Here is a 24,627-nt window from a genome sequence, read left to right on the forward strand (position 1 = left end):
TCTTTTTTTTTTTCTTAGCCATCTTTGTTGTAATGCCACGTTTCAGTAACTAAACATGCAAAAATTTCCAAAAAATTTACCATTATCCTAACAAGATGGTGACTACTCTTTCACCCCATTTCCCCAAGCTTCTGGCGGTTATGAATACTCATTTTTACACGTGTACTTTACCTACCATAACCTTTCAAATACCACTCTCACATGTTGTCATTTTCCCTTTTTTTGGATTTTTTTTACTAAAATCCAATTAAATTTAGGTCCACGTTAAAGATGAAGCGTACTATAATTAAGATGGAGTTCTTCCATCAAAGTATTTATCATTTTATTAAAAAAATAAAATTGCTTGTCATGTTGTAATTTTCCTGCCGTACTATCATTATTGCATTTTTAATTACTATACATCTAACTTATGCTAGTGTTGTGTATAAATATCTTGTTGCTTGGCCTACTAATAATGAAGTCATTCTGAGATGCCTTGGAATTTGATGCCTTGATTTATGAACTAAGATGCTCATGACCAACAAGTTACAATGAGGTTCAATATGTCCATTTTTCTTAATCTCTGGGCCAATTTAACAAATAAAAATAATAATTTTTTTTCCTATTATATTTTTAATTAATTATTTTAAAAAAAGTAAAACTTCTTCAAAAATTAAGATTTTTAATTTAGTTAATGAACAACTCACTATGTCAATTATTATTTTCTTAATTGGTATGTCCATATGATAATAATGGACCGGTAATTAAAATCAGATCTGGAGTATTGTTTTTAAAAACCGTACAATATATTGAATTAATGGATCATATTTTATTACTACTGTACTACACAATAACTCAGACCTTATTAAGTGATGCTAAATAATTCTTCGGCTAACATTGAGACGTTAAAACATGTCTTGTAACATGATTGGCCAAAAAACTAAACCAAACAAACTATTAGAATGACTAGATGGCACTAAATATATATGGTGAGTACTCACGGGATAAAATTGGAAAGTCCTGCGACTCTGATTATGTTCCGTGCATAATTTTCTTTCATTCTTAAAACTCAAATTTAAGAATTTTAATTAAGATCTACGTTAACGAACTATGTTAGGTCAAACAAACGTTTTAAGATATAGATGAACTGTGTTGATTCCTGTCATAAATTGAAATAAAGCCCTGTCCATTGATATTGGCACGGGAAACTGCTCAAGTGGGACCCACCTTTTAAAGATGAACTACGGGAAGTCGAAAAAATAAATAAAATAAAGACATTATGTCCTCGTTTATGTAATTAAAATTAATGAAGTCGAATATCCTCTCAATATAGTTGAAGAAATCAGTTGTTTTAGGCGTTCAAATTTGAAATGTCTTAGTTTAGTTTAACTATAATAGATTATAAATTATTTTATTTTATTTTTAAAATATTGAGTACTATTTTTGTAGAAAAATAAAATTTTCATATATAAAAGTTAAGAATTATTAAAAGAAATTGACATACTTTAAGGAAAAATTAAATATAGTTATCAAGTGAAAAAAGAATTTGTTAAAGAATGACAAAAGTCCCACATCGGTGATTAATGAGATAGGTGGACTCTTTATAAGGCTTGGGCAATCCTCCTCTCTTTGAGCTAGCTTTTGGGGTGTGAGTTAGGCCTAAGACCTAATTTTACGTGGTATTAGAGCAGGACCCGTCTCACTCGATGTGTTAAAGAATGACAAAAGTCCCACATCGGTGATTAAAGAATGAAAATCGATTACAAAAAGTAATTTCTTAACAACCATCACATCTCAAAAAATCAAATTTTATTTGTTAGGTTATTAATATAATTGAACCGATTTATTATAAACTTCTAAGTGCATGTTAGGCTATAATTTATTAAAGAATGACTATTGTTTATCAATTATCTCTTTTGTGGCCAAATAAAAATCCTCAATTAACTCTGAAAACTTAAATGTACACGATATTTACGTCCACTTAATTAGCGCTTACTCATTATAATTAAACATTAAAAAATAGTGATGGATAAGGGAGCCGATATGGACTTGTTGGTTATACTAAATAATTTAAAAGAAAAATTTTGGAGTATTATAAAAAGGTAAAAGCAGAAAAAAAAAAATATTTGACTACGGCCAGAAGGGCAATAAATAGATGCGATGACAATATCATCAACAAAATCTCCTGCCTAGCTAATCCAATGAACTCTGTCGCAACCAAATCTTAGAGGTGTTCATATCATAGATATGATTCTTAATTATATCACTTATTCAAATAATATAATCATCAATAATTTGATTGCCTTTTTTCTTTTCAAATAATATCCCCATCATTTCAAACCTATTAAAAAGAACAGAGTCTCTAAGTATATAAAGCATCTCACATTTACATAATATTCGAAATAGGATCACATGTTAAGAAATATGATATGGATAATTTAGACTAACGGAAGTTTCATGATAATTTTCATGACTTAAACGTGTAACCTATAAATTAAATGAAGACAATTTTATCATTACTTCGAGACTCTCGTTTAAATATATATCGTGGGGAATTTCCGGGAGACTGTTCCCTACCTAATTCTTCAAATATTAATTGATGAGTGTATGATAGTTGCAAAGTTAGTGGTCCTTCCCTTTTCTGATGTTGTTTTGTACAATTTATATGTTCAGTCACGCTCTTTCTTGCTTTATTCGTCAGTCCAGTATATTATAGAATTAATTATGACAAAAATAACTTGAGGATTCATTGACTTAATTAGGGGTTTAAAGAAATTTATTTTCTCAAATAACTTAAGAAAAAAAAAAGGGAAATATTGATTTTGCGTCCAGTGAAAATTATAGGGAATGGCATTAAGTTTATTTTGTTTTGTTTTGTATAACTCTTCAAAATTTATTAATTTAATTAGTTAAAAAATTGAGTTATCTAGGATTATTTAACGAGAAAGTGCTCTTAACTATTAAGAAATTCTCAATTCTTAAAATTCAAACGTAGCTATGACCTTATGTTAAGGGTAAGGAAACTTTATATATCCGACCACATTATTTGATAATATTTACAATTATGATGAAACCAAAAGAATTATTTATTTTACTATAAAAGCCTTCCAAAATCTAAATTAATCAATATAATAATTACCACATAAATCAATGGAAACTCATTATTATTTAAAAGCTATTAATAAAGCATAACATTATCTTCAAAGTTCAAACCATCCTAATCATCAATCAAAATTCATCCGATAAAAAAATTGTTTCTAACAAAGATATAGTTTAAAATACAGAAACTCATGAATAATAATATTTTTTTTTTAAAAATGTACTAGTAATAACAATATTAGCAAGTCATTCATTACCTCACCCAAAACTACATCAATCTTTACTAGTACTAGTGTACTAATATGCAAGTACTAATGTACTAACGATTGCATTAAGCAATGAGAAGAGAAATAGATATAATAATGTACTAATACATGTAATGGAGCAATAAAATGGCTTCAAATTGAAATACGAATTTGAGAAGGGAAAAGAAATGGAAATGAAAGAATCTTATTCCTTTGGAAAATTTAAATTCGAAAAGCCATATATACTAATAATTATATGGTGTAATTACCAATAGTATCATCTCATCTTTAAAAGATATAATGGAAGAAATTAATTGTTTTCCCCCTTATCGGAATAAATTCATATGAGTAAACTATGTCCTGCTAATCAAACTCCTAATCTCCACCTATAGTACTTATTATTTAAGGTAAATGCCTAAAAGAGAAAATTAATTACAAAACTAAAAACAAAAGAAACACTAATAATAATTAGAACGTGCGCACTAGAGAAGTTATTAAGGATATATTGTATTGTAATCAATCTTTCTATCTTTACGAGCTAAGATAGTGATCATAAAATTATATTTATATAAATTTTTTGAATGTCATGATTTGCGAAATCTCACTGATATGTTGTCGTTGTTTAATCTACGTGATAATTTGAAGGGTGAACCACAAAATCCAACTATGTTGTTACTTTGGGGGGTCACATGCAATGAGTAAATGTAGATGGGCTACTACTTTTGTTACCACATATGATAGTGTCAAAAGAACCTTAAATTAAACATGGATTAAGATTACCTTAATCTTGTAAAGTATGAGTAGTGCATGATTACAAATTAATAACATCAATTCTCTTCTTTGAGTGCGCAAGCTAGCTGTTCTTGTTGCCTAACCCACTTTCACTTTTTTTTTTTACTTTAAAAATTGTTTAATCAACCAATCAATCGAATTTAACTACCATAGGATTCGACCACATATAATATAAGTTAATTAGAATTCTCTCCTTGGCCCCCTTTTTGGGTGCTTAATTAGTTAAATATATATATATATGCCTTTCAACTTCATGATTTGTTTCAAGAATATGTTCATATTCTTTTCCGCTGTCCTGTTTTTTCACCCCCTCTTTATGCCTTTTCAATTCTACTATTTTAATCAAAATCGTATCATGTTGGGTTCTCTGCGTTTCCACAAGTTGTAATTGGATGGAGCTGTATTTATTTGCCACTAGATCATACTTTGACTAAAATAGTTCGAACAAGTAGACTAAAATCAGAAATATCATTGAGGGTGTGCTGAATTTAATGTATATGCATAACGATTTTTGACATGATATCTGCTTCTTTTAATTTTTAATATACATAATGTAATTTTTTCACGAAAGGTGTTCGACTAATCCAAGTATTGCTGCAAGTAGCTAGGATTTCTTGACCAACAAAAATCAAAAAATTATTTTAAATATTAAAAATAAAACATTAGCATTTGGGTCCTATTCTACCAGCCCTAGATTTTGGATAACAATATCTTTCCTCTTTGGGTAAACTTGGATTTTCATATATACCTCCATCCATATTGTGTATGAATTTTATAATATTGGGTCAAAGTTTGATAAGTTGTGGGATGATTATCACAGAATCTGCATGAATTGTGGTTTGCCAAGTGGTTGGAATAATGTTAAAGCTAATTATCCAACAACAATTGGAGAACCCCTCTGATTAAGCATCCACTTATTTCTTGATTATTAATTAATCCTTTTTCTTCAAATTATAATTAGGAGGTCACCAGCTAGCCTTACTAAAATCGAATCATTATTTTTCATACATATAAGTTTTTTTTAAAAAGGCCATCATCTGAGCAAAAGAAAACACAAAATATTGTTATACGTATGAATTTCTCGTTAAGCTATGTATTTCATAAAAATTTTATGAAAATCAATAAATATGTTTTTAATCATCGATCTCTTCTTTTGTTTTTTAATTTCTTGAGGATTCCATAAATATGAAATGATAACGAAGTGACATCTATTGGCGTAGGGTTTCGTATTCTCTAGTGCTAATGGTTGGATTTGATTTGTGAGAATGATTGGTTCCCTAATCAAATTCTAATTATATCTAACGACAGGTAATTGCTCCTTAACGTTTATACCTACCTAGAGCCGAACTTTCAATATAACAATGTAGAAGATTTATATTTAATTGTATATAATTAACTTTAAAATGGTATTTTGTATTTAAATAATTCCATCCCAATTATTAATCAATAATTATTTTACCTCGCATAAAATGATATATAAATTTTCAAATGACAATGTACATAATATTAATACGGCCAAATATATGTCACATTATATTAGTCATGCATGACGATTTTTTTATGAGATCAACCAATTAAGTTCTATATTATTGTTTATGGAATTTTAATGTGGCATTAATTGCTCCAATATATCACAACCAAACAAACCCTATGAAATCAACTAAGCACTATATTATATTATTCTTCAGAAATTAAGAAAATTACCTTCATAGTAAAAGTATAAAAGTGACATTCTCTAATAATGATGGTCATTTTCATCCGGAATAAATTAAAAAATCTAATTTATTAGTAATGAAATAATATTACGTGCTAATTGTCTCCCACAGTGAGGCCTACTCCACCCCACACTCTAACCCCAATCCCTTCCCTCCCCACCCAAGTAAATCAACCTGTCGAACCAACGTCTATCATTATAGTATTTGTCAAAATTATATATTTAAATATTCTTTTTTTTAATTATTTACTAATTAAATATCAAAATATAAGTATGAAAATTATTTATCTATCAAAAAATATTTTCTTTTTGTACCAAAAGAACCCCTAACTTATTTGTTAAAAATAACATTTGTAATCAAATTCAAAAGAGTTATTTTGTTTAACTAGTAATTAGAAGCAAATTAATGTGAAGGAAGTTTGGTGCAGCTGTAAAGTATGTTTGTCGTCTGTTGGGTATGTATTGCACTATTTTTTTGTTATGATCGGTTTGCATAACAAGAACAAAATGCTTCTTTTCCGGTTATTAATTAAGGACATAATTCATGTAGTGTTATTATTTATTATACATATAGACAAACAAGTATTGAATAGACTTAAGAGTCAACTAATTAAAACAAATTAGGTCAACTTTGATAAGAGACTTATAAAATTAAAATGAATGAATCCCCTAAAAATAGTACACAATTAAGTTGGTTAGGCTGTTAAAATCTAGATGACTTGTATGGGTAGGTAAGCGGCAGAGGCATCTTATCCTTCATTTTCAGATGCACCATATAATATATTACACTGAAAATGAAATCTTTGATGTGTGTACCTAGCTTCATCGTGATATTAATATTTTTTCAATCAAGTGGATTATGTCTAATAATATAAGAATGTTCCACATTTAATTCCTCATAAAATAAGGTGTGTACAAAATAAATAAATCACACGACTATGTACGGGTGTTTTTGATACAAAGGATAATGAATTTATACGGGAAAAGAGTCAAATGTACATCAAACTCTCAGAAAAGGTTTATTCATGTCATAACCGTTAATAAAAAGGTTCATTTATGCTATTATTTTTTACAATGATTTTGCAAAACCATTTTTGACACGTGTCCAATTATAATTCTGCCATGTCACAATTTTTTAAATAAAAAATCATAATTTTGAAAAAAAATTAAATTATTTTTTTTTATTTTTTTAATTAAATAAATTGATGATGTAGCCAAATTATAATTAGCCACGTCATCAATTTCTTTGATAAAAATTCAAAATTCTGAATAAAAATTGATATTTTTTTATGATTTTTTAATTAAAATAAATTGATGATGTGACCAAATTATAATTGGTGCAAAAATGATTTTGCAGAACCACCGTTAAAAAATAATAGCATGAATGAGCCTTTTCTTTAACGGTAATATAAATGAAAAAGACTTTTACCTGCTGACATGAATGAGCCTTTTTCTGAAAGAGATGAAGTGTGTTAAAAATAAAAGGACACGATACTTTTTCGATGTTTTATCTTTTCTTTTTTCGTTTTTAGGTGCATCGTCTTTATACTATCTTTTTCCACCCTTGTTTTATTATATAAATTACAGCAGAAAAGAGAGAGAGAAGAGTATAAAAACGCTGAGCTTAATAAGGATTTAATTCGAAAATTAGGAAACCAATAATTATTTTTCTTTTGTTGATAATGTTTAAACATTCTACACATGAAAGTTTTCTATATTAAATATCATTAATTTGTTGGCATTAAACCATCATCGTGATGTAAGTAATATTCAATTTTTTTGTGGATACTTTTTCCTATCCTTTTATCTTGTGGGTTCTTTTCCCACTTTTACTTTTTTATTTTATGTGAAAGATGAAAAGAATCTATTATTGATTTGGAGAAAAAAAGTCCTCTTTAATTATGTTTAATTGAAGGAAAAAAGAGTGATTTCGTGCACATGAGAAATGGATGAGCAAGATTGAAAAAGATCAATTTTCCATACGTAATGCCAAATACAAATCAAAATTAGTAAAAACAATATTTTTAAGATTTTAAGCCTACAAGAAAAGTGTCCAAATACAATGATATATAATAAAATGTGCCCAGATTCGTTAAAGAATGCATTCTCTTGTAACATTTAATTTGAATCTTATAATAGCCCATTTTGGAAGCGGCCGGCTATAATAATTTGTATGTTTGTTGAATCAAAATTACTTTCAAAAGAATGAATTATCACACTATTAATATAATAAAGTTATTTATTACAAATTTTAGTATAACGAAATACTACAACAGAAACGTACTTATAATATAACATAATATGAAAAAAGATAATTTCAAAAGAAACATAATTGTTATAACAAAATATTATTATTAGTCATGTGGACTTGATAGATAATGAATAGAGAGTAATGCTTACACGTACGTTATATGAAATAATTACACTTTTCCTTCTAATGGGTTGAAGCGTGACACACAGTGGGTTTAAATTTAGACAACGCAGCAATAAAGGTGGAAAATCTTTTCTTCCTTTAAAGATTGATATATAAATTTTAACCATGCATGGACAAGAACAAATAATGACTAATCATAATAATAATAATAAAGTAGTAACAATTATATGTGTGAAGTGGTCAAAACAATGATTGATACATAAGCACTATAAGTAGCAGTAAATAGTAGGTCATTCTGGTTTAGAACACCCATGATCGTGAAATACAAAAAGTAATAGAAAATGACCTTTCTTAGTTAGTGATTGCAATTTTATGTATTTATTTTAATTACAAATTTGATTAAATCTTGAACTCACATATTATATATGATTCATTTTTGAAGATATCTAACAATTTAAAATTGTCGATTTCAAGACTTTAATAATTAAGATCTCTGAAATGAATGAAAAAGAAAGGACAAAAAATAGGAATTGAGTGATGAAGCCCATATTCAGTGTTACTTCGTTAGGCTGTTGGCTTTTTATATATCGTGTATCGACAGAATTACTCTACCTTATTTTAGAGTATATATATATATATATATAATCTTTTTCTGAACTTGGGCAACTGCTAAATAAGGAAAGTTGAATGCATCATGACAAATGTTGGAAAAGAAAAGCTTAGACAAAAATTGGACATAAACATATATATATATATATATATAGTAAAGTAATGTTGGTTTAGGCTTTCAAGTGTCATCGAATGTAGAATGTTTTTGTCTCAGTACGTATGCACACAGGCTGCTGCATTTGATTGTTGTTTTTGTCGTCTTAGACAAAGAGGGAATGAACATGTGCCTTCTAAGCTATGTCTAAAATAAACTCTATTATCATTTGCCTAAACATTTCTAGCAAATATACCCATAATAAGTACTCCATCTTAGTGCATTTTTAACCCTCTCCCGCATGTTCAGATCTCATTATCTGGAATCCGGAGCATGAACCTTATAATATGGGGTACAATATTGGTGAATAAAGAATCGAGATATAAATTTGATTTTGATAACGGATCTTAATTCTAATTCAATCACAAAATTTCCATATCTTTTCGGATGTGGAAATTCTTAACATCATCGGTCGGTGCATTATTGGCAAATCCACAGTTCCACAATTTAATAATGCCATACTTTTAACAAAATTGCCAAGACGTGTACGTTGATGACCGCTAGATTCGAGTGTACTTTTTTCATATGGTAGGTATATAGCTTATATTTTAAAAGTTTTTTCTTTTTCCAATTTTAATTGGATTATAAATTTTCTCACAAGATAATGATATGGATTACACGTTACGTTATATCTATAGTGTTTAGACAATTAAATTATAATGCTAGTGAAATTTAGACTGAATATTGTAGAATATGTAGAACTTCTTTGCAATTCTCCCACGTATAAATGGTTATCAATGTAATTCTAATTTATCACTTTAGCTCACAATCATATAGAAAGATTTAGTCTTTGACGATTTACACTGTAGTTGCATTTACTACTTTTAATTAGCTCTAACCATGTATATGTATGTGACTAATTAAGTGTAATTAATCAAAATGTACATACAAATTTCTCTCCAAACAAGTTTCATCTTCTAAAATGTAATCACACCTTATAGATTTTCATTCATGTTGTAATCCCACATCGGTGGGTTCAAAGGTCCTCGATCTCCTTATTTGATCTTTGGCCTAACTCACATTTCGAAGGTGAGCTCAAGAGGAAACTGTTGTTCAAGACAATAGAAGGAGACCAAGAACCTTTGAACTCCAAGAGTCATATGATCTTGATCAACTTTTCCGGATGAGCTTACTTTTTGAGATTCAATATCTTTTTATTTTTATCAATCCAAAACTTTATTTAATAAAGAGAAAATATATAATCCCAAAGTTAGCAAGTGTAAAACCAATTTTTGTGTCAATAAGCGTTGGGTACAGCTAGCCTACAAGTCCTTCCATAATTTCAAGTTGCACCATTCACATAAGGAATAGCACATATTACACTTTTAGTTTGGTAAACACTAAAGTGCGTGTAAGATTAAATCAGTAAAAATCATAAGTTAGTTATTTTTTAATTTATGATGATTTCGTTTATAAACATCTTTAGTTTGACCAAAACTTTTTACCACTATTTTATCCTTGATTTTTTCACTTATTCTCAATATATTTTTTTTCATAACAAAATTCCTAACTTTCCCCTTTAATGTCCATATTTTTTCGTCCTTTTTTTCTTAATTACAAGATACATTATCAGACATTTAATCAGAAAATCAGTAAAAAAAATTCAAACACTCAACTACTTGTTATCAATTTAAGAACTTTTGATTCAATAATATAACTGCTTATTTATAAAAATTAATAAAGGCAAATTATGTAAAGTGATCATTGTGGCCTTCACTTTATCATATTATTAGTCCAATTCTAAGCTAGCGTTTAGCCATAAATTTTTAAATATTCTTGGCAAATATTATTTGAGTGAAAATTTGAGTGAAACTTCACCATGTGTTTGGCCATAGGATATGGAAAATATATATTTCACCTTTTTAGAAAAATATGATTTATACCCATAAGTTTTAGCAACTACTAAAACTAACTATAAGCTTGTATTACAAGTTAATTGGATGTTCATTACAACAATAACAAATAGTTTCCATCACACTAGAGCAATGTGGTAATTTGGAGCGAGTGCAACAAGTATCATTTCGTACATCGTGAAGTAGACGAAGCACATGATTTTATTACCTTGAGTTAATTTTTCATCATTTTCATCAACAATCATATCATTATTTGATATTCACTAAATATTTCATCACTATTTTGATGTTCACGTAAAAAAATTATGTAATACAACACAAACAACTACTATAGAGGATGTTTTTGTAAAAGATAAAAGTTTGGGGTAAAATTTTAATTTTCAAAAGATCTTAAATAATGATATTTGGCCCAAATACTTAAAAAAAACTAGTATTTAGGAATTTGGAATATTTGCCAAATAATAACAAATTGTATGAACAAACATTATTTGCCAAATTTTCCACCAAATATTATTTTAGAAATTTATAGCCAAACGAATCCTAAAAATTACTGAAATTGACAAAACCTTCGTCTTCTTACTTTGAGTTTCATAATTAATGGCTTCTTTTCCTTCTTCCTCTAATCCTCTTCAGTCTTCTTCCTCCTCCTCCTTTCTCTTCTAGTTCATCATTCTTTTGTCTTCTTTTCCTTCTCTTCCTTCTTCTTCTTCTTCTTTTTTTTAAAATAAAAAATAAAAATTTAACGTATCTAAATCTTTTCGAGCAAATTTTACATAAAATTTTTAATAAATATCAAGAGGATTTCATATCTAAAATTTGAGATTGTTTTGAGGTGATTTTGAGTCGATTGAGTTTGAATAGTTAGTGTATACTTTATCTATATTAAAATCTATACTTCAGATATAATTAATCTATATACAATTTTTTGAGTGTATGATAATATGTCAATGCATAGTTCATGTACAAATAAATTATATTGTATAATCAATATATATTTTTTATGATTTTTGTCAAGGTATATTGTATAATCAGTATATACTTTTTATAATTTTTATCTATTTTCTTTATTCAAATAAAACATAATTATATTTGTTATAAGCTAATTATTTTATTATATATATTTAAAATTAGCTCAATTAATAACAACCAGTCAATCAACAAAGCTAGGTGTCATTTAGACATATATTCTCAAATAAAGTGGGGGGAAATTTAGAAAATTGTGTTTCTCCATGCAACTATTCATTACTTGTGATAAACATATTTAACAAACCTTCCTTATTCCCCAACTAGAAAAACGCTAATATTTTAGCCCAATTAAAATATTAGAGATCTTTTAAAAATGGTACCTCAAAATTTTATATTCTAAAAATCCACCTATCATTTATACTAAATTATAGTCCTAATTTATTGTACAAAATTTACATAGTAATACACATGTATTATACAATTTTAATTTCAGCTTGTTCTTGGAAGTCACTTCCGATTATAAGTACTACTAATGATTTTTTTTATGTAAACCAATGGTATTTTCCTTCAGTTCTCTTTTTTCATATTCATATTTTTTTTGTTTATTGTCATGACTTTTAGCGGAACATATTCAATATAAAATGATAATACAAAATTTACGAATATTATAAAAAATTTTGGATATAAATCATATATCTTTAAAAATCAAATACTTCTTCCTAAATCTATGATCTACGTATTCTGAAATTTCACCCAAAAATAACTTGCCAAAATGTATTTTAGAGATTGTAGCCAAATGTTAAACTAAAAAAACACTTGGGATAAAGGAAGTGCAAAATTAAGACGTAAGCAAGTAAGATTGGGCCGCCAGTGTAGTAGTAGTAGTTGGGATTGGGCCATTATCGAATTTGTTGGGCTCAACAGAAAGAATTTAACAATTGGGCTTCATATGCCAAACCCTAATATACATATAGAGAAGGAAAGGGATACATGTTTTCTATCAGAGAATAGAAAGGGGTAATAGAGATAGAGCCGCCGCCAAAATGCAGATCTTCGTGAAAACTCTTACGGGGAAGACGATCACGCTTGAAGTTGAATCGAGCGACACTATTGACAATGTCAAAGCTAAGATTCAAGACAAGGAAGGTATTCCACCGGACCAGCAGCGATTGATCTTCGCCGGAAAGCAGCTCGAAGATGGACGTACTCTAGCTGATTACAACATTCAGAAAGGTAAGTATGGATAACTCTATATGTGCTTGGAATCGTATAGTTGTATCGGTTTTCTGATGGTTTCTCGGGGCAATTTATGTAGAGTCAACTTTGCATTTGGTTTTGAGGCTTCGTGGAGGGATTATTGAGCCTTCTCTGATGGCTTTGGCAAGGAAGTACAATCAGGAGAAGATGATTTGCCGCAAGTAAGTTTTTATTTTTCTTTCTATATTTGCCATTGCTTTTATGAAATAATTTTAATTTTAATTTTGATTTCTACTACAGTGTGTGCATCTATGCTAGTAATACAGATGGTCTTGCTCTTCTTATTTTAGGTTGCCTCATACTTCTTAGTCTTTGAAAATATGGAAAAGCTAATTTATTCCTAGATTTTCATTTTCCATGCATATTCAAATAGAAATATTTTAATCCCCTTTTGGAGTGGATTACCCTGTTTGAAATTCAACTCATAAGTAAACTTGAGTTGTTGTAGTGATTATTCATCACGGATCCGTATGAGTTTTGATTGTTAGTCTCTGAGGAATTTGAGTTTTGTATTACCTTACTATGATTGCCTATTATGTGACTGTTGATTGCAAAGTGTTTGCTGGTGTTTTCGTCTATATTCAGAACGTATAAGTTTATACTTTTGACTCTGTTAATTTGATTAGAGTATAATACATCTGAATGATTGATAAGTTTGACATCCATTGACCTAGAACCTATTTGTTTTGTACTTCCTTCAACTAACTAGTTATTTAAGCTGGTGTGGACAGTTCCTCTTTTGAGCAGAAATCTTCTCCTAGAAACTATTTCTAATTAAGGTAGAACCTTGTGTGACCTGCATACTTGTGAGCTAAGTTGGTCGGGCTCAGGTGCGGATCTAGAGGTTGGATCCTACATGATCTAAATTTTAAGATTTGGGGATATGATGGATATGGGTGCAGGAATTACCTAAAAATATCTAAAATTAGAGTTATAAAATCTAATATGAGATATTATGCGGAGAATCTTCAAATAAGGTTAAAGAAAAAGGAGTGACATAGAAATTTCTATATAAAAGGTCTACCTTAGCTTCCTTATTTATTACAGAAATCATTAAACTGTTTGGACTTTCCCCATCAATTTTTGCCAATGTACCCAAAATTGATTGACCAAATTGGACACGGATCTCATTCCCATGTTGTGTCAACATATATGCGGCACCCAAAGTGAAGAGTCTGGGCAACTTAGAATTTGAGGCTTAAATTACTTTTCTGCATTTTATGTGTTCAATTATTTATCGTAGAGCTTTTACTGCTGTGGCTTACTCTAAAACCTTGGTTTTGATTGCTTAATCCTGATGCCTGTCTATTTATTCTAGGTGTTATGCTCGCCTACATCCTCGTGCTGTTAACTGCAGGAAGAAAAAATGTGGGCACAGCAACCAGGTTAGTGAATAATTTGATTTTCACTCGACTTCTTTCCGTTCAAATTTTGGTTGAGCACTCACAAATGTTTCTTCCTTTGCAGCTGAGGCCAAAGAAGAAGATCAAGTAGGTGTGATACCTTGTTTAGCAGAACGGTGTATTGCAGTTATACCTCCAGTCTGTGGTCTTGCAATTTTTTGTCCTGCTTCAACTTGCTGTAATGGATAGTCTAGCATTTTGTTGAACTGAAAGTTTGTTGTTAAAAGATATCACTATGCACCCAATCTATGACTATTTCGATGAAGTTTTTCATGTTATCCTGACAAGTACAAGCCTTCACTATCATGATTTATTCACATCCATTTGAGAACTGTTACCTATGCTGCATCCTTTCTTTATATTATCGCTTCATTGGCAAAGTGCAACACTGGGTATTCCTGATTTGTGAATTTAGTATGATGTCAACAGTAAACGGAATTATATATTCCTAAACTCTGATAACACAAACAAATGTTAAATTTAATATACATTTGTATGATCAAGTTGCTCACCAATTTTTTGGGTCAACTTTTGTGTGTTGCTTTGAAACTAAAACACAGCCTTTGGGCCTAGATGAAGGGTGAGACCAAGCTGAGATTTTCCTTTCTTGAAAATTCAAAATGGCCCCAGAATTTTACCCATTGATCGTGCCATTCAACTTGAAAAAATACAGAACTTTTTGCGACAGAGGTTTAGGGGTGTAGCTTATACTAGTTTGACGATTGCAAGAGACAAAGAAGGAACTTTTGCAATGTTAACCAAGCCTTGGGTTAAACAAGATAATTCATACGTATCTGAAAATAACAATAGCACTAACTACTGAAATTCTGAGCCAAAAATAAGCCTGCCTTCCTTCAGGCATGTTGCTGTACATGCGAATAGAAACAATCCAAATAGGATGCACAGTTAGTTTCATTGCAAGGGTTTGTCACCTTTATCTCTGTTGCATTTTTAAGTTAGAGTTGGTTCCAAAATTTGCACATTATGGGATTGCAAGGATCAGTCCATCAACATCAACAGGGAGAAGCAACTTTTTCCATAGACAGCCAGTAGAAATGAGCTCCTGTGGCGGAGTAACCACCATTACATCATTGCTCCTTTGCAAAATACCAAATACACTTATCGAGCTACCTTCCTTGACGTATCTGCCAAACGTACAAAGAATTTGTAGTTATAAGTTTTCCAAATACATATCTGGCAAAAAAGATCTAGCAAAAGCATATGTTACCCTTCTTCTAGACGTAGTAAACGAGCTTCAGATGAAAGATTCCTGTCCCTTAACCATTTTCTCAAATGAGAAGCCAAAACCTTACAGTTTTTTGCTGTTGTAACCAGTCTGCTCTCTTTTATCAGCGGAATAACTCTGGAGTCAGGTCCAGCCTTAACAAAAGCTCTAATACCAGAGTTCTTGTCAGTTATGTAGAAGTCAGTTGAGAGCCTCTGCCAAGAGAAACTCAACCTGTTAACTAACTCTGCGGTGAACTCAAGTGAAGGCGCTAATTGACACAATCAGAATAGGGTGCTTTTTATATTGCTTTGGTGGGTATATCTGTAGTTCTACTAACTACAGTATATAATCTTCATACAAAAGGGGCAATTTTGGCCAAGGGTAGACACCTTTGACATTCGTGGTAGCACCATTCAAATAAAAACTAGGAGTTAGACATACAATGGGGGTACGAACGTTGATTAAAATTTTTCAATTCGCGTTTTGTGAAAAATGTGACCATTCGGTCTCTTTCAATCTTCGTCCTACTCTTCACCCCTTCTTGACAAGGTTTAAGCTCCATTTTAATTTTCTGCTTCGAGTATATCCTGGCATAGATTCACATGATGTCATGTGAAGAAACTTGCAAAGTGAAACCGGCTACTCGGGACTTGTACTATGAGATTAGTACATATAAGAACCCGAATTTTAATAATGTCACACTATCTTTTCTATGCTAATTATCATATAACTGGTGGCCAGTGACCTAAGACTGGACAAAAACAAGTTAAGAACGAGGTATTGACAGGATGTTTCTCTAGTGAGGAAAAATAATGGATTACTATCTTTTCTTTAAAGTCGAAACAGTAGATTGAAAATAAAAGATGATTCCAAGAAGCAACGTTAAAGCCAAGAAACAAATATCTTAGATCGGAATTGTTACAAAACGTAATGTTTGATACCTCAGAATAAGCAAGTCTCCATCCGAAGCATGATTCTTTTACATCGGCAGGCTTCAAGCCAAGTTTTCCACATTCAAACAACAAGGTGGATGTATAAACACATCGTCCAACCTTCTCATAAGAAGACTCCAAAGAGACATTCCCACAAGAGACAAGCTGAAATCATCAAAGCGAAACAAGGCATCCACTGATGTCAAGAAAAGGGAGGGGAAATGTATTGTTCTGAACACCAAGATAAACACAACAATCTCATAAATATGCTTTTTTTAGATAGGGCCAACAAGCTCATAAATATATAAACTGAATAAACAATAGTAATGTTCTTTGGTACATCTATGCAATAATGGAGATAGTAAAGCTTCCTGTTGTCAATTTTACCTACCAATAGAATACAAGTCTAGTTAATCACAAAATGTCACCCTAACAATAAAAGTCAATAATTTCAAATAAACACAAATTTGTTTTCTCTTTATATATTTTCAGTATCCAACTCTTCAAATGAAATTATCCATCACAAGGAAGGAAATGCACACTAATACTATGAATTAAAAAATCAATCCTTTCTTGCATTAAACAGGGTAGAAATTACTTTGACATTATCAATGGAGACAAGAGAAATCACAAAAATCAAGAATGACTTCCCCAAAATAATTCAATAATTCCTAATTTAGCAATCAGCTGAGCTCCCAGATAGACATTGGGACCAGTACTCTTACCATTAGTCATAGTTTCACAATACCCATCAAATAAAAAACACAAATATTACAAAAAAAAAGAAGCCAAGAAATACACAAAAAAGAAAACCCCAGATTGGGTACAAAAGTTACCCCAGTAATCTTGACAAGGTGGCCATGGCGGGCGACGGTGAGGTCAGCATCAGGTAAAGAACGAAGATAGTGAAGAATAGTTGTGTTATTGCGGAAAGAGATAGAATTCCAGAGTAGAAAAGCAGCAATAAGACCAAAAAGGAATAGGTAAGAAAGGAAGAAGAGAGGGTTATGAACAACAACAAGTATGAAAAGAGAAACAGCAAGGCCAAACAAGAAAAGGGCAAACACAAAGCATAAAGCAAGTGAGGAAATTAGAGGGAGTTTGAAGCTTTGAGGTACATTTGAATGGGAGAAGTTGTTTTGGTTCATCCCTCTTGTCTATTTTGCTGATTTGGTAATGTGAAGCTAATACAAATTTTGGTTAAAAAAAAAAAAAGTGTTAAGCAGATGAGGGGTTCAACTGTCATTTTCTTCACTTCCCACTTCCCAATTCCATCCTTTGGGCTAAAGTATCTCATGGATTATTTTTATTTTGAAAAAAGTTTTAAATAAATCTTATCAAATTTTAAGATAGATATATCAGTATATCACTTTCTTTGAATCAAAAGCTCGTATTATAGATACTAGATATATGTACTATTGATACCGGATGCATTTCATTATATAGATGATAGGAAGAAAGGCGAAATATGCATTTAGCATATTTATAAAGATTGCTAAGTGTCGTTTAAAATATATATTTAGCAATAACTAGCACTTTTTGTAAATGTTTCAAAAGTCTAACAAAAATAACTAATATTGATAAATGTTTTTATCATTCTTTGAGTAATATAAATATTTATTGTTGTTGTTGCTAAAAATCGTTTTTGTTATATTGATGTTTTCCATTCTTTTGGGCTCAAGTACTCGACTTATGATATTTGTTCTTTTGTATTCCCTCGTGAAAGTTGAGGTGTTTGACAACAATATTCGTTGCGTCCCATTTTAACATTAAATTTAACTTTTCTTTATGCTAAGAAAAATAATGATATAGTTTATTAAATTGTTTTTATTTAACAAAAAGTAAAATATATTTTTCTTTTAAATATTGTGCACACTTCTTTAATGTTAATAATATAATTGAAGACAATTGCCAATTTTAGTCTTGAATTACTAAAATAATAATCTTTGAGTTAAAACAAAATTAAGGGATTATAATATTTAGAAAGTTAAACCGTTATTCTATGATTATTCTTATAATTTTTTCTGAATTTATTAATTACGTCAATTTATGATATTTTTTTACTTGATTTTCAAGTATGTGAATTTTGAGAATAATTTAGGTAAAATACAAATAAAATATATATATATTGTCCTTCGCAAGTTATAATTATATATTTTCACTTATAAGGGGATGCATTAAATAAAATCTAGTAAGCTTACTCCTGTTATTATCATAACATATACATATATATATGTCACAATGATGTCAAAGTAGTTCATTGTTCTTACTCTTTGCATATATAATAATATTGAGTAATCTATACTTATTTCTAAATAAATTAGATTAGATAAAAAGAAGAACAAATGCTTTTTTGAAGAAAGTAGATCAAATAATAATCCCAATCCTTATACTAAAAGTAGCAATTTTGGTGGTTGCAGTACACTAATTAAATAGTTGATTAGATACGGATCTTTATTGGTGTGCAGAGAGGGAATATTAGGTGAATTAGAATTAGTATGCTATATCGCAATATAGCATTATAAGTTTATGACATTAACAAAAAAACGAAAAGACTTAATAACCCGCCCTTTTTAAATTTGTCGATAAATTTCATTTAGATATTTCAACTAAGCACCTAAATACAAAATAAGTGTTCATATGAGATACTTATAGTTAAAATTTTGATTTTTTCTTTGTGTATTCTTAAATGTCCTTTACGTAATCATTTTAATCAAAATAAATATATTATTCGTTTAATTATTCACATTAGTCTGAATTGCCATATGTTTGAGGTTTACATCTCATTAAGACTATGTAAATAATTAAAGAAGATAACATTTGAATAGAAAATGTAAATACTTGAGAATGCGTTTAAAGGTGATTTCAAAATTTGAATCAAAGGTATCTAACAGAAACATTTTATTATGTGTCTAGATACTCAATTATAATAAATCATAGTTTAAGTGTTTATATGAAATTTACTGACATATTCAAAATAATTTATCAATTTAAATTTAAATCGAATAAAAATATTTTTCGAGTGAATTAAGAGTTACCTTGAAAATGCATATTTATATATTTAGCTACAATAATGTGATCATCAACCAATCCTAAAAGAAAGGACAAAGATTCAGTATTGTACTATTCCATTAATAACTCTTGTAGTCAACATGTGACTAGAATTTCCTCCCAATATGTCAAGGTGAAAGCACTAGATAAGATTGATTATATTGTAGGTGCTAAAAATAAAGAGTCGTTAGTATTTATTTATTTAATTTTGCAATTAAATTATTCAACATCCATTCTCGCTTTGTGCTTTATCAATTAATTAGAGAGTGTAATAATCCTTGTCTATTACATCAATTACATATTCAATCAAACAGGATAAATAATGTAATTACATTCAATTATATCAAATTCAAATATCAGGATAACTTTCCAAACGAATTCTTAAGAACTCTGAAAATATTCAAATAAATGTTGATGTGGATGCAATCACATCAACAATAACTCAACAACAAATGAAAAAGATAACAAGAACGGTGAATTTCATGAAGCAATTCCCTTCCTTAAATTATCAAATGGGTATTACACCCTATTGCCAATAGGTCAAAGGCCAATGGAATTAGCTTAAATTTATGTTGCGTAAGATTCATTAAAAGTAGAATTATAATTTTCAATTCAATCGATGTATTTATATTATGATTTAAGCTATGTATTGTATTAATGATAAACTTTAACATTGTTTGAGTACTTTAACATATTTTTTAGTATCATTTGTGTTAGATTCTTTTTAAGATCGTTACCGGTTATTGTATATGAGAATTAAATTAGCATTTTTAGTATCATTTTTATTTCATTTTTCCCCTCGTTCAAATTTTTTTTATTTTTTTCATTTTCCCCTTTCCCCTTTCATGTTAATATTAGCATTTCGTCCAAATATTATTCCCATGATAAACATATACCCAAATATTTATTCTTATGATAAATCTGTACCATTCCACTTTATCCCATTAAACTTGAAATTATTTTATTTCATTTTTTAAGTGGGATAAATTATTCTGAGATTATATGTTTATCATGGGGATAATATTTGGACGAAATACTAATATTAACATGAAAGGGGAAAGGGGAAAATGAAAAAAATGAAAAAATTGAACGAAGAGAAAAATAAAATAAAAATGACAGCTGTGGGATTTGAACCCACGCCCTTTCGGACCAGAGCCTAAATCTGGCGCCTTAGACCACTCGGCCAAACTGTCACATATTTTTAAAATTATCAAATATTTAATTTATATTATTTGTTTTCCTCCTAAATATATCAATGCAGTTTTCCATGTCCTGCCGTGATAAATAGCAAAATACCCTACATACGAGGATTTTACAAAGTGAGGTAACTAAAAATTATGCACTTCCGTAGACGATGTTTATTTTCGTACACTAACTAAGCAGACTGCATTCGATTGGTATTCTGGTTAGCCCATCACATACTTCATATATCCTAAGTTGTTACCTATTTATTTCAGTTGTTTAAATTCATGCCCCATGAAACCTTTAGTAATTGTTTCCTTTTAGTTTTGGGATATCAGACTTAATATCTATTTGATCAAAAAGCATCAATATCAAACTTATATTACCGATATATGGTATGTTTGAATCGTAAGGGAATCACCACATTCATTATTCCCAATTCCTACGATTTTAAAGCGTGACACATACCAATTTAATTTTATACATGGTACACCAACGTATACTTACTTTAAGTTACATACGTTCACGAACATTATTGTGCCTATACGGTGCATAAAACTTCAACAATACAAACCTCCAATAGCTTCTATTCTGTTTGATTACTTTCTTTTAAACTATATCTCTGATTACGAGCTGCTGGAAATTATACTTCTCAACTATTCTGGTCTGATAATTATTATTATTATTCTCATAGTATATTTCAAGGCATACAAACTAAAACCACCATGGACTAGTACTAGTATACAAGATTACAGTTTGTCCAGTAGACAAAGGCACTGTAAGTTGCTGAGATGAAAGTGATAACAGAGGAGGGTGCCAGCATGCTCCATCAAATGTACAAGAGCCGCTAGCAATTTGGTATCTGATCATTTTTAAAGATTCATGAACGATTTTGATTCAAGACCAGAAATCCCACCACTGATCATAACTAGAACTATTAGGCTGATGGTTTAAGATACCATCGTCGTCTAAACAGCCCCAATTTTCAGGGGAAGTTAAAGAACTATCCCCTGCTTCAGCAATTTTCAGTAGATGATGCTCTGCATCATCATCTAACCCGAGATAATCGGCTCTTATACTGCTGTCAATGTCATCATCTGAAATAACACCATTTGTTCCATGTTGAGATGATAAGTCAAAAGACAAGCTTGGCATCCCTTCCATTTCATTTTTCTTAATTACAGAGCATCTGTTGTCTGACTCGATTTCTTTCAGCTTTTGTAACTGCACATAAAAAAAAATATTAAAATTGGACATTAGTGATATAGTAATATGTGGTATATTTGATTGGGTGGATTTGTGTGATTAAGTACCTGGATAAGCAAGGATTGTTTTTCTTTCATTAAAGCTTCGTATTGAGAAGCAAGATTGTCATAATTGGATTTAAGTATACTGTAATCCCTTTCGAGTTGCTTCGATTTCCATCGTGCTCTCTTGTTTTGAAACCAAATTGCTACTTGTCGAGGTTCCAATCCGAGTTCTCTGGCTAGTTGAAGCTTCTTTCTTGGTTCAAGTTTGGTCTCTGTTTCAAACATGGTTTCTAATGATTTAATCTGTTCATCGCTGAACCTCCTCGCGTTGTTACTACTATGAATCTTCTTCTTCTTTGAGGATGATAGACTGCTGAAGCAACTGCTACTGCTGAAACACTCTGCAGACACAACAGCTGTTGAAGAACTTGGAGAAAATTCCCCTGCATCAAACATGCTATTAATTCGGCTTTAATCATGCAAATCTTGCACCAAAAAAAAAAAAGGAAGATTGAGGAGGAGATTTCTTGATTTGGGATATATTTATGTGTGTGGATTGGAAATGGAATGTTCATGTATCATCTCTGTGGCAGTAGTTGACAGTTGATAGAATGGTATCTTTATGGTGTTAAGCTCTGGTTGGGAATTATTTAACTTGTGCCCATCTTTTTATATCGATTTGAATAAGGGATGGGGTCCATCATTACGAATACAATATTATTATTATTTTTAAGTAACTTACGATCATAGATCATTATTTATTTTCTTGAACTCTCAAAATGTTATATTGAATGTTACTTTTTTTTTTTGGTTAACTTATCATCGTGGAGCATTGCTTATTTTCTTGAACTCTTGAACTGTTATGTGGAATGGGTGAATGAAATTTTATATATTTATATAAAATAAAAGGATATTGTTTGCGCAAAGAAATATCTTATCTCTAACGACACTCATAAGGTGTTGGATGAATTGATAGATGAATTTAATTAAGAAATAAAATTATACCATTGATATTAGAGTAAACATTCAATCGTTTGCGTTAATTCTGCCAAAAATGTTTTTTATTCCATAGTTTATTACGAGTAGATGATTGGTTTTTCTTTTTTCCCAATATTGAGGGGTTGCCACAATTGGGGCTTTTAGTCGGCTCGCTTCAAGGCTCAAAGTCCCAATCGAGCCATCTTCGAGTAGAGTACTGTAAGCAAGGAGCCAACAAGTACATCGATCCAATACAATATAAGTATTATTAGCCATAGTGGAGTTAATTAGTGGTGTTTACTTGTCATCTTAGTAATCATGGTTATTTTCATTATTATATCTATCATATGGTGTCGGCTGCGTGATTCACGTTATGCCTTAGGTAATTATATTTTCAGTCAGCCCCTTTGTCCTTTTAACATATTTACCATTCCTCTATGTGATTTCTTTCGTATCATACTCGTGTGGAGTTGAACAAAAATTCACCTAACTCAAAAATTTCAATTCAAATTATATTTAATTTTTCAATACATTTAAGATATATTTTATTCACAGATAAAAGGGTGAAATGTGGAGAGGTAAAAAGAGAAAAATCTTTATACAACTGCTCTGTGCATGTCTATTTCATGGAAAAGATAATTAAAATATTATTATATTGTTTGATCCTTGTTGGATTAATGCAAGCTGACTCTCCAAAGAAGGCCTTTTACTTATAGTGTAATTGTTAAAACAGCAATTATTACCAAACAAATAAATAAATAAAGTTGTTATGTGATATCAGAATCAATAAAATATTCATAGCTCGTACTTTGTAATTAAAAGAGTGGCTGAGCTTGATCAATGGCTTTCTTTAAAATTAATATAATAGAGAGAATGTATGGCCTCGTCAACATTTCTTTTCATGTTGTTCCTTAAGACATATCAAACACGTGTGTGTTTCTCATAGGAAATGAGCTCTTTTCTTGTTAATTTAATTTTTTAAAATAAATTTGCTTACATTTTTATATAAAAAATTATTCATAAGAGAATTCGATTGAGAAATAATTTTTTATAATAATATACACAATTAATATGACATGAAAATAGTAATGAGCAAATACGAAAGATCATTAACTAGCCGTTGTCATTACATTCTTTATTTGTTCGGACAATCCTCAACAAATAAAGAAATGCAAAACTTTTAATTAGAAATTATAAATGTATAATAATATTTGTTCACCGTTAATTTTGTATGTTTTTTTTTTAAAAATTATAAATAAAAATATAATTTTATTAATCATCCTTTGAATATAATAAATATTAATTTAGCTTATATCATGGTTTGACTTGATATATCAATTAAAAAAATAATTATTGATATAACTGTTTTATCTTTATCAAATGATGTTTAGTATTAGGTCTTGAAAAATAATTCAAAAAATAAATATTTAATATTAAAGGTAAAAGATGAAAAAATAATTAAATTTTTTTGATAATTTATGATAAGAATCAATTAAAAACTAAGTATAATTATTTTATTAATTTTATAAAGTAAATAAGTATCATTAAATATCTTACAATA

The 24,627-nt window shown here is 29.7% G+C and overlaps 3 protein-coding genes and 1 non-coding gene across 4 annotated transcripts; 1 reads left to right on the forward strand and 3 right to left on the reverse strand.

Annotated features, from left to right (window-relative positions):
* Positions 1-12,768: 12,768 nt before the first annotated feature.
* Positions 12,769-14,782, forward strand: LOC107008133 (ubiquitin-60S ribosomal protein L40). The gene is made up of 4 exons (XM_015207056.2): positions 12,769-13,018; positions 13,101-13,203; positions 14,361-14,427; positions 14,510-14,782. Exons 1-4 carry the CDS (start codon positions 12,829-12,831, stop codon positions 14,534-14,536), a joined length of 387 nt encoding a protein of 128 aa, XP_015062542.1. The 5' UTR covers positions 12,769-12,828; the 3' UTR covers positions 14,537-14,782.
* A 354-nt stretch (positions 14,783-15,136) lies between these two features.
* On the reverse strand, positions 15,137-17,876 carry LOC107008132 (uncharacterized membrane protein At1g16860-like). The gene is made up of 4 exons (XM_015207055.2): positions 17,442-17,876; positions 16,615-16,770; positions 15,674-15,885; positions 15,137-15,590 (listed from the first exon to the last, which is right to left on the reverse strand). Exons 1-4 carry the CDS (start codon positions 17,751-17,753, stop codon positions 15,428-15,430), a joined length of 843 nt encoding a protein of 280 aa, XP_015062541.1. The 5' UTR covers positions 17,754-17,876; the 3' UTR covers positions 15,137-15,427.
* Positions 17,877-20,769: 2,893 nt separating this feature from the next.
* TRNAL-UAG lies at positions 20,770-20,849 on the reverse strand. The gene has a single exon. It is a non-coding gene; the product is annotated as a tRNA-Leu (tRNA).
* A 548-nt stretch (positions 20,850-21,397) lies between these two features.
* Positions 21,398-22,749, reverse strand: LOC107013310 (homeobox-leucine zipper protein ATHB-12). The gene is made up of 2 exons (XM_015213253.2): positions 22,152-22,749; positions 21,398-22,062 (listed from the first exon to the last, which is right to left on the reverse strand). Exons 1-2 carry the CDS (start codon positions 22,542-22,544, stop codon positions 21,736-21,738), a joined length of 720 nt encoding a protein of 239 aa, XP_015068739.1. The 5' UTR covers positions 22,545-22,749; the 3' UTR covers positions 21,398-21,735.
* Between the last annotated feature and the right edge of the window lie 1,878 nt (positions 22,750-24,627).

This window comes from Solanum pennellii, chromosome 1 (assembly GCF_001406875.1).
Source record: "Solanum pennellii chromosome 1, SPENNV200".
Lineage (NCBI taxonomy): Eukaryota > Viridiplantae > Streptophyta > Magnoliopsida > Solanales > Solanaceae > Solanum > Solanum pennellii.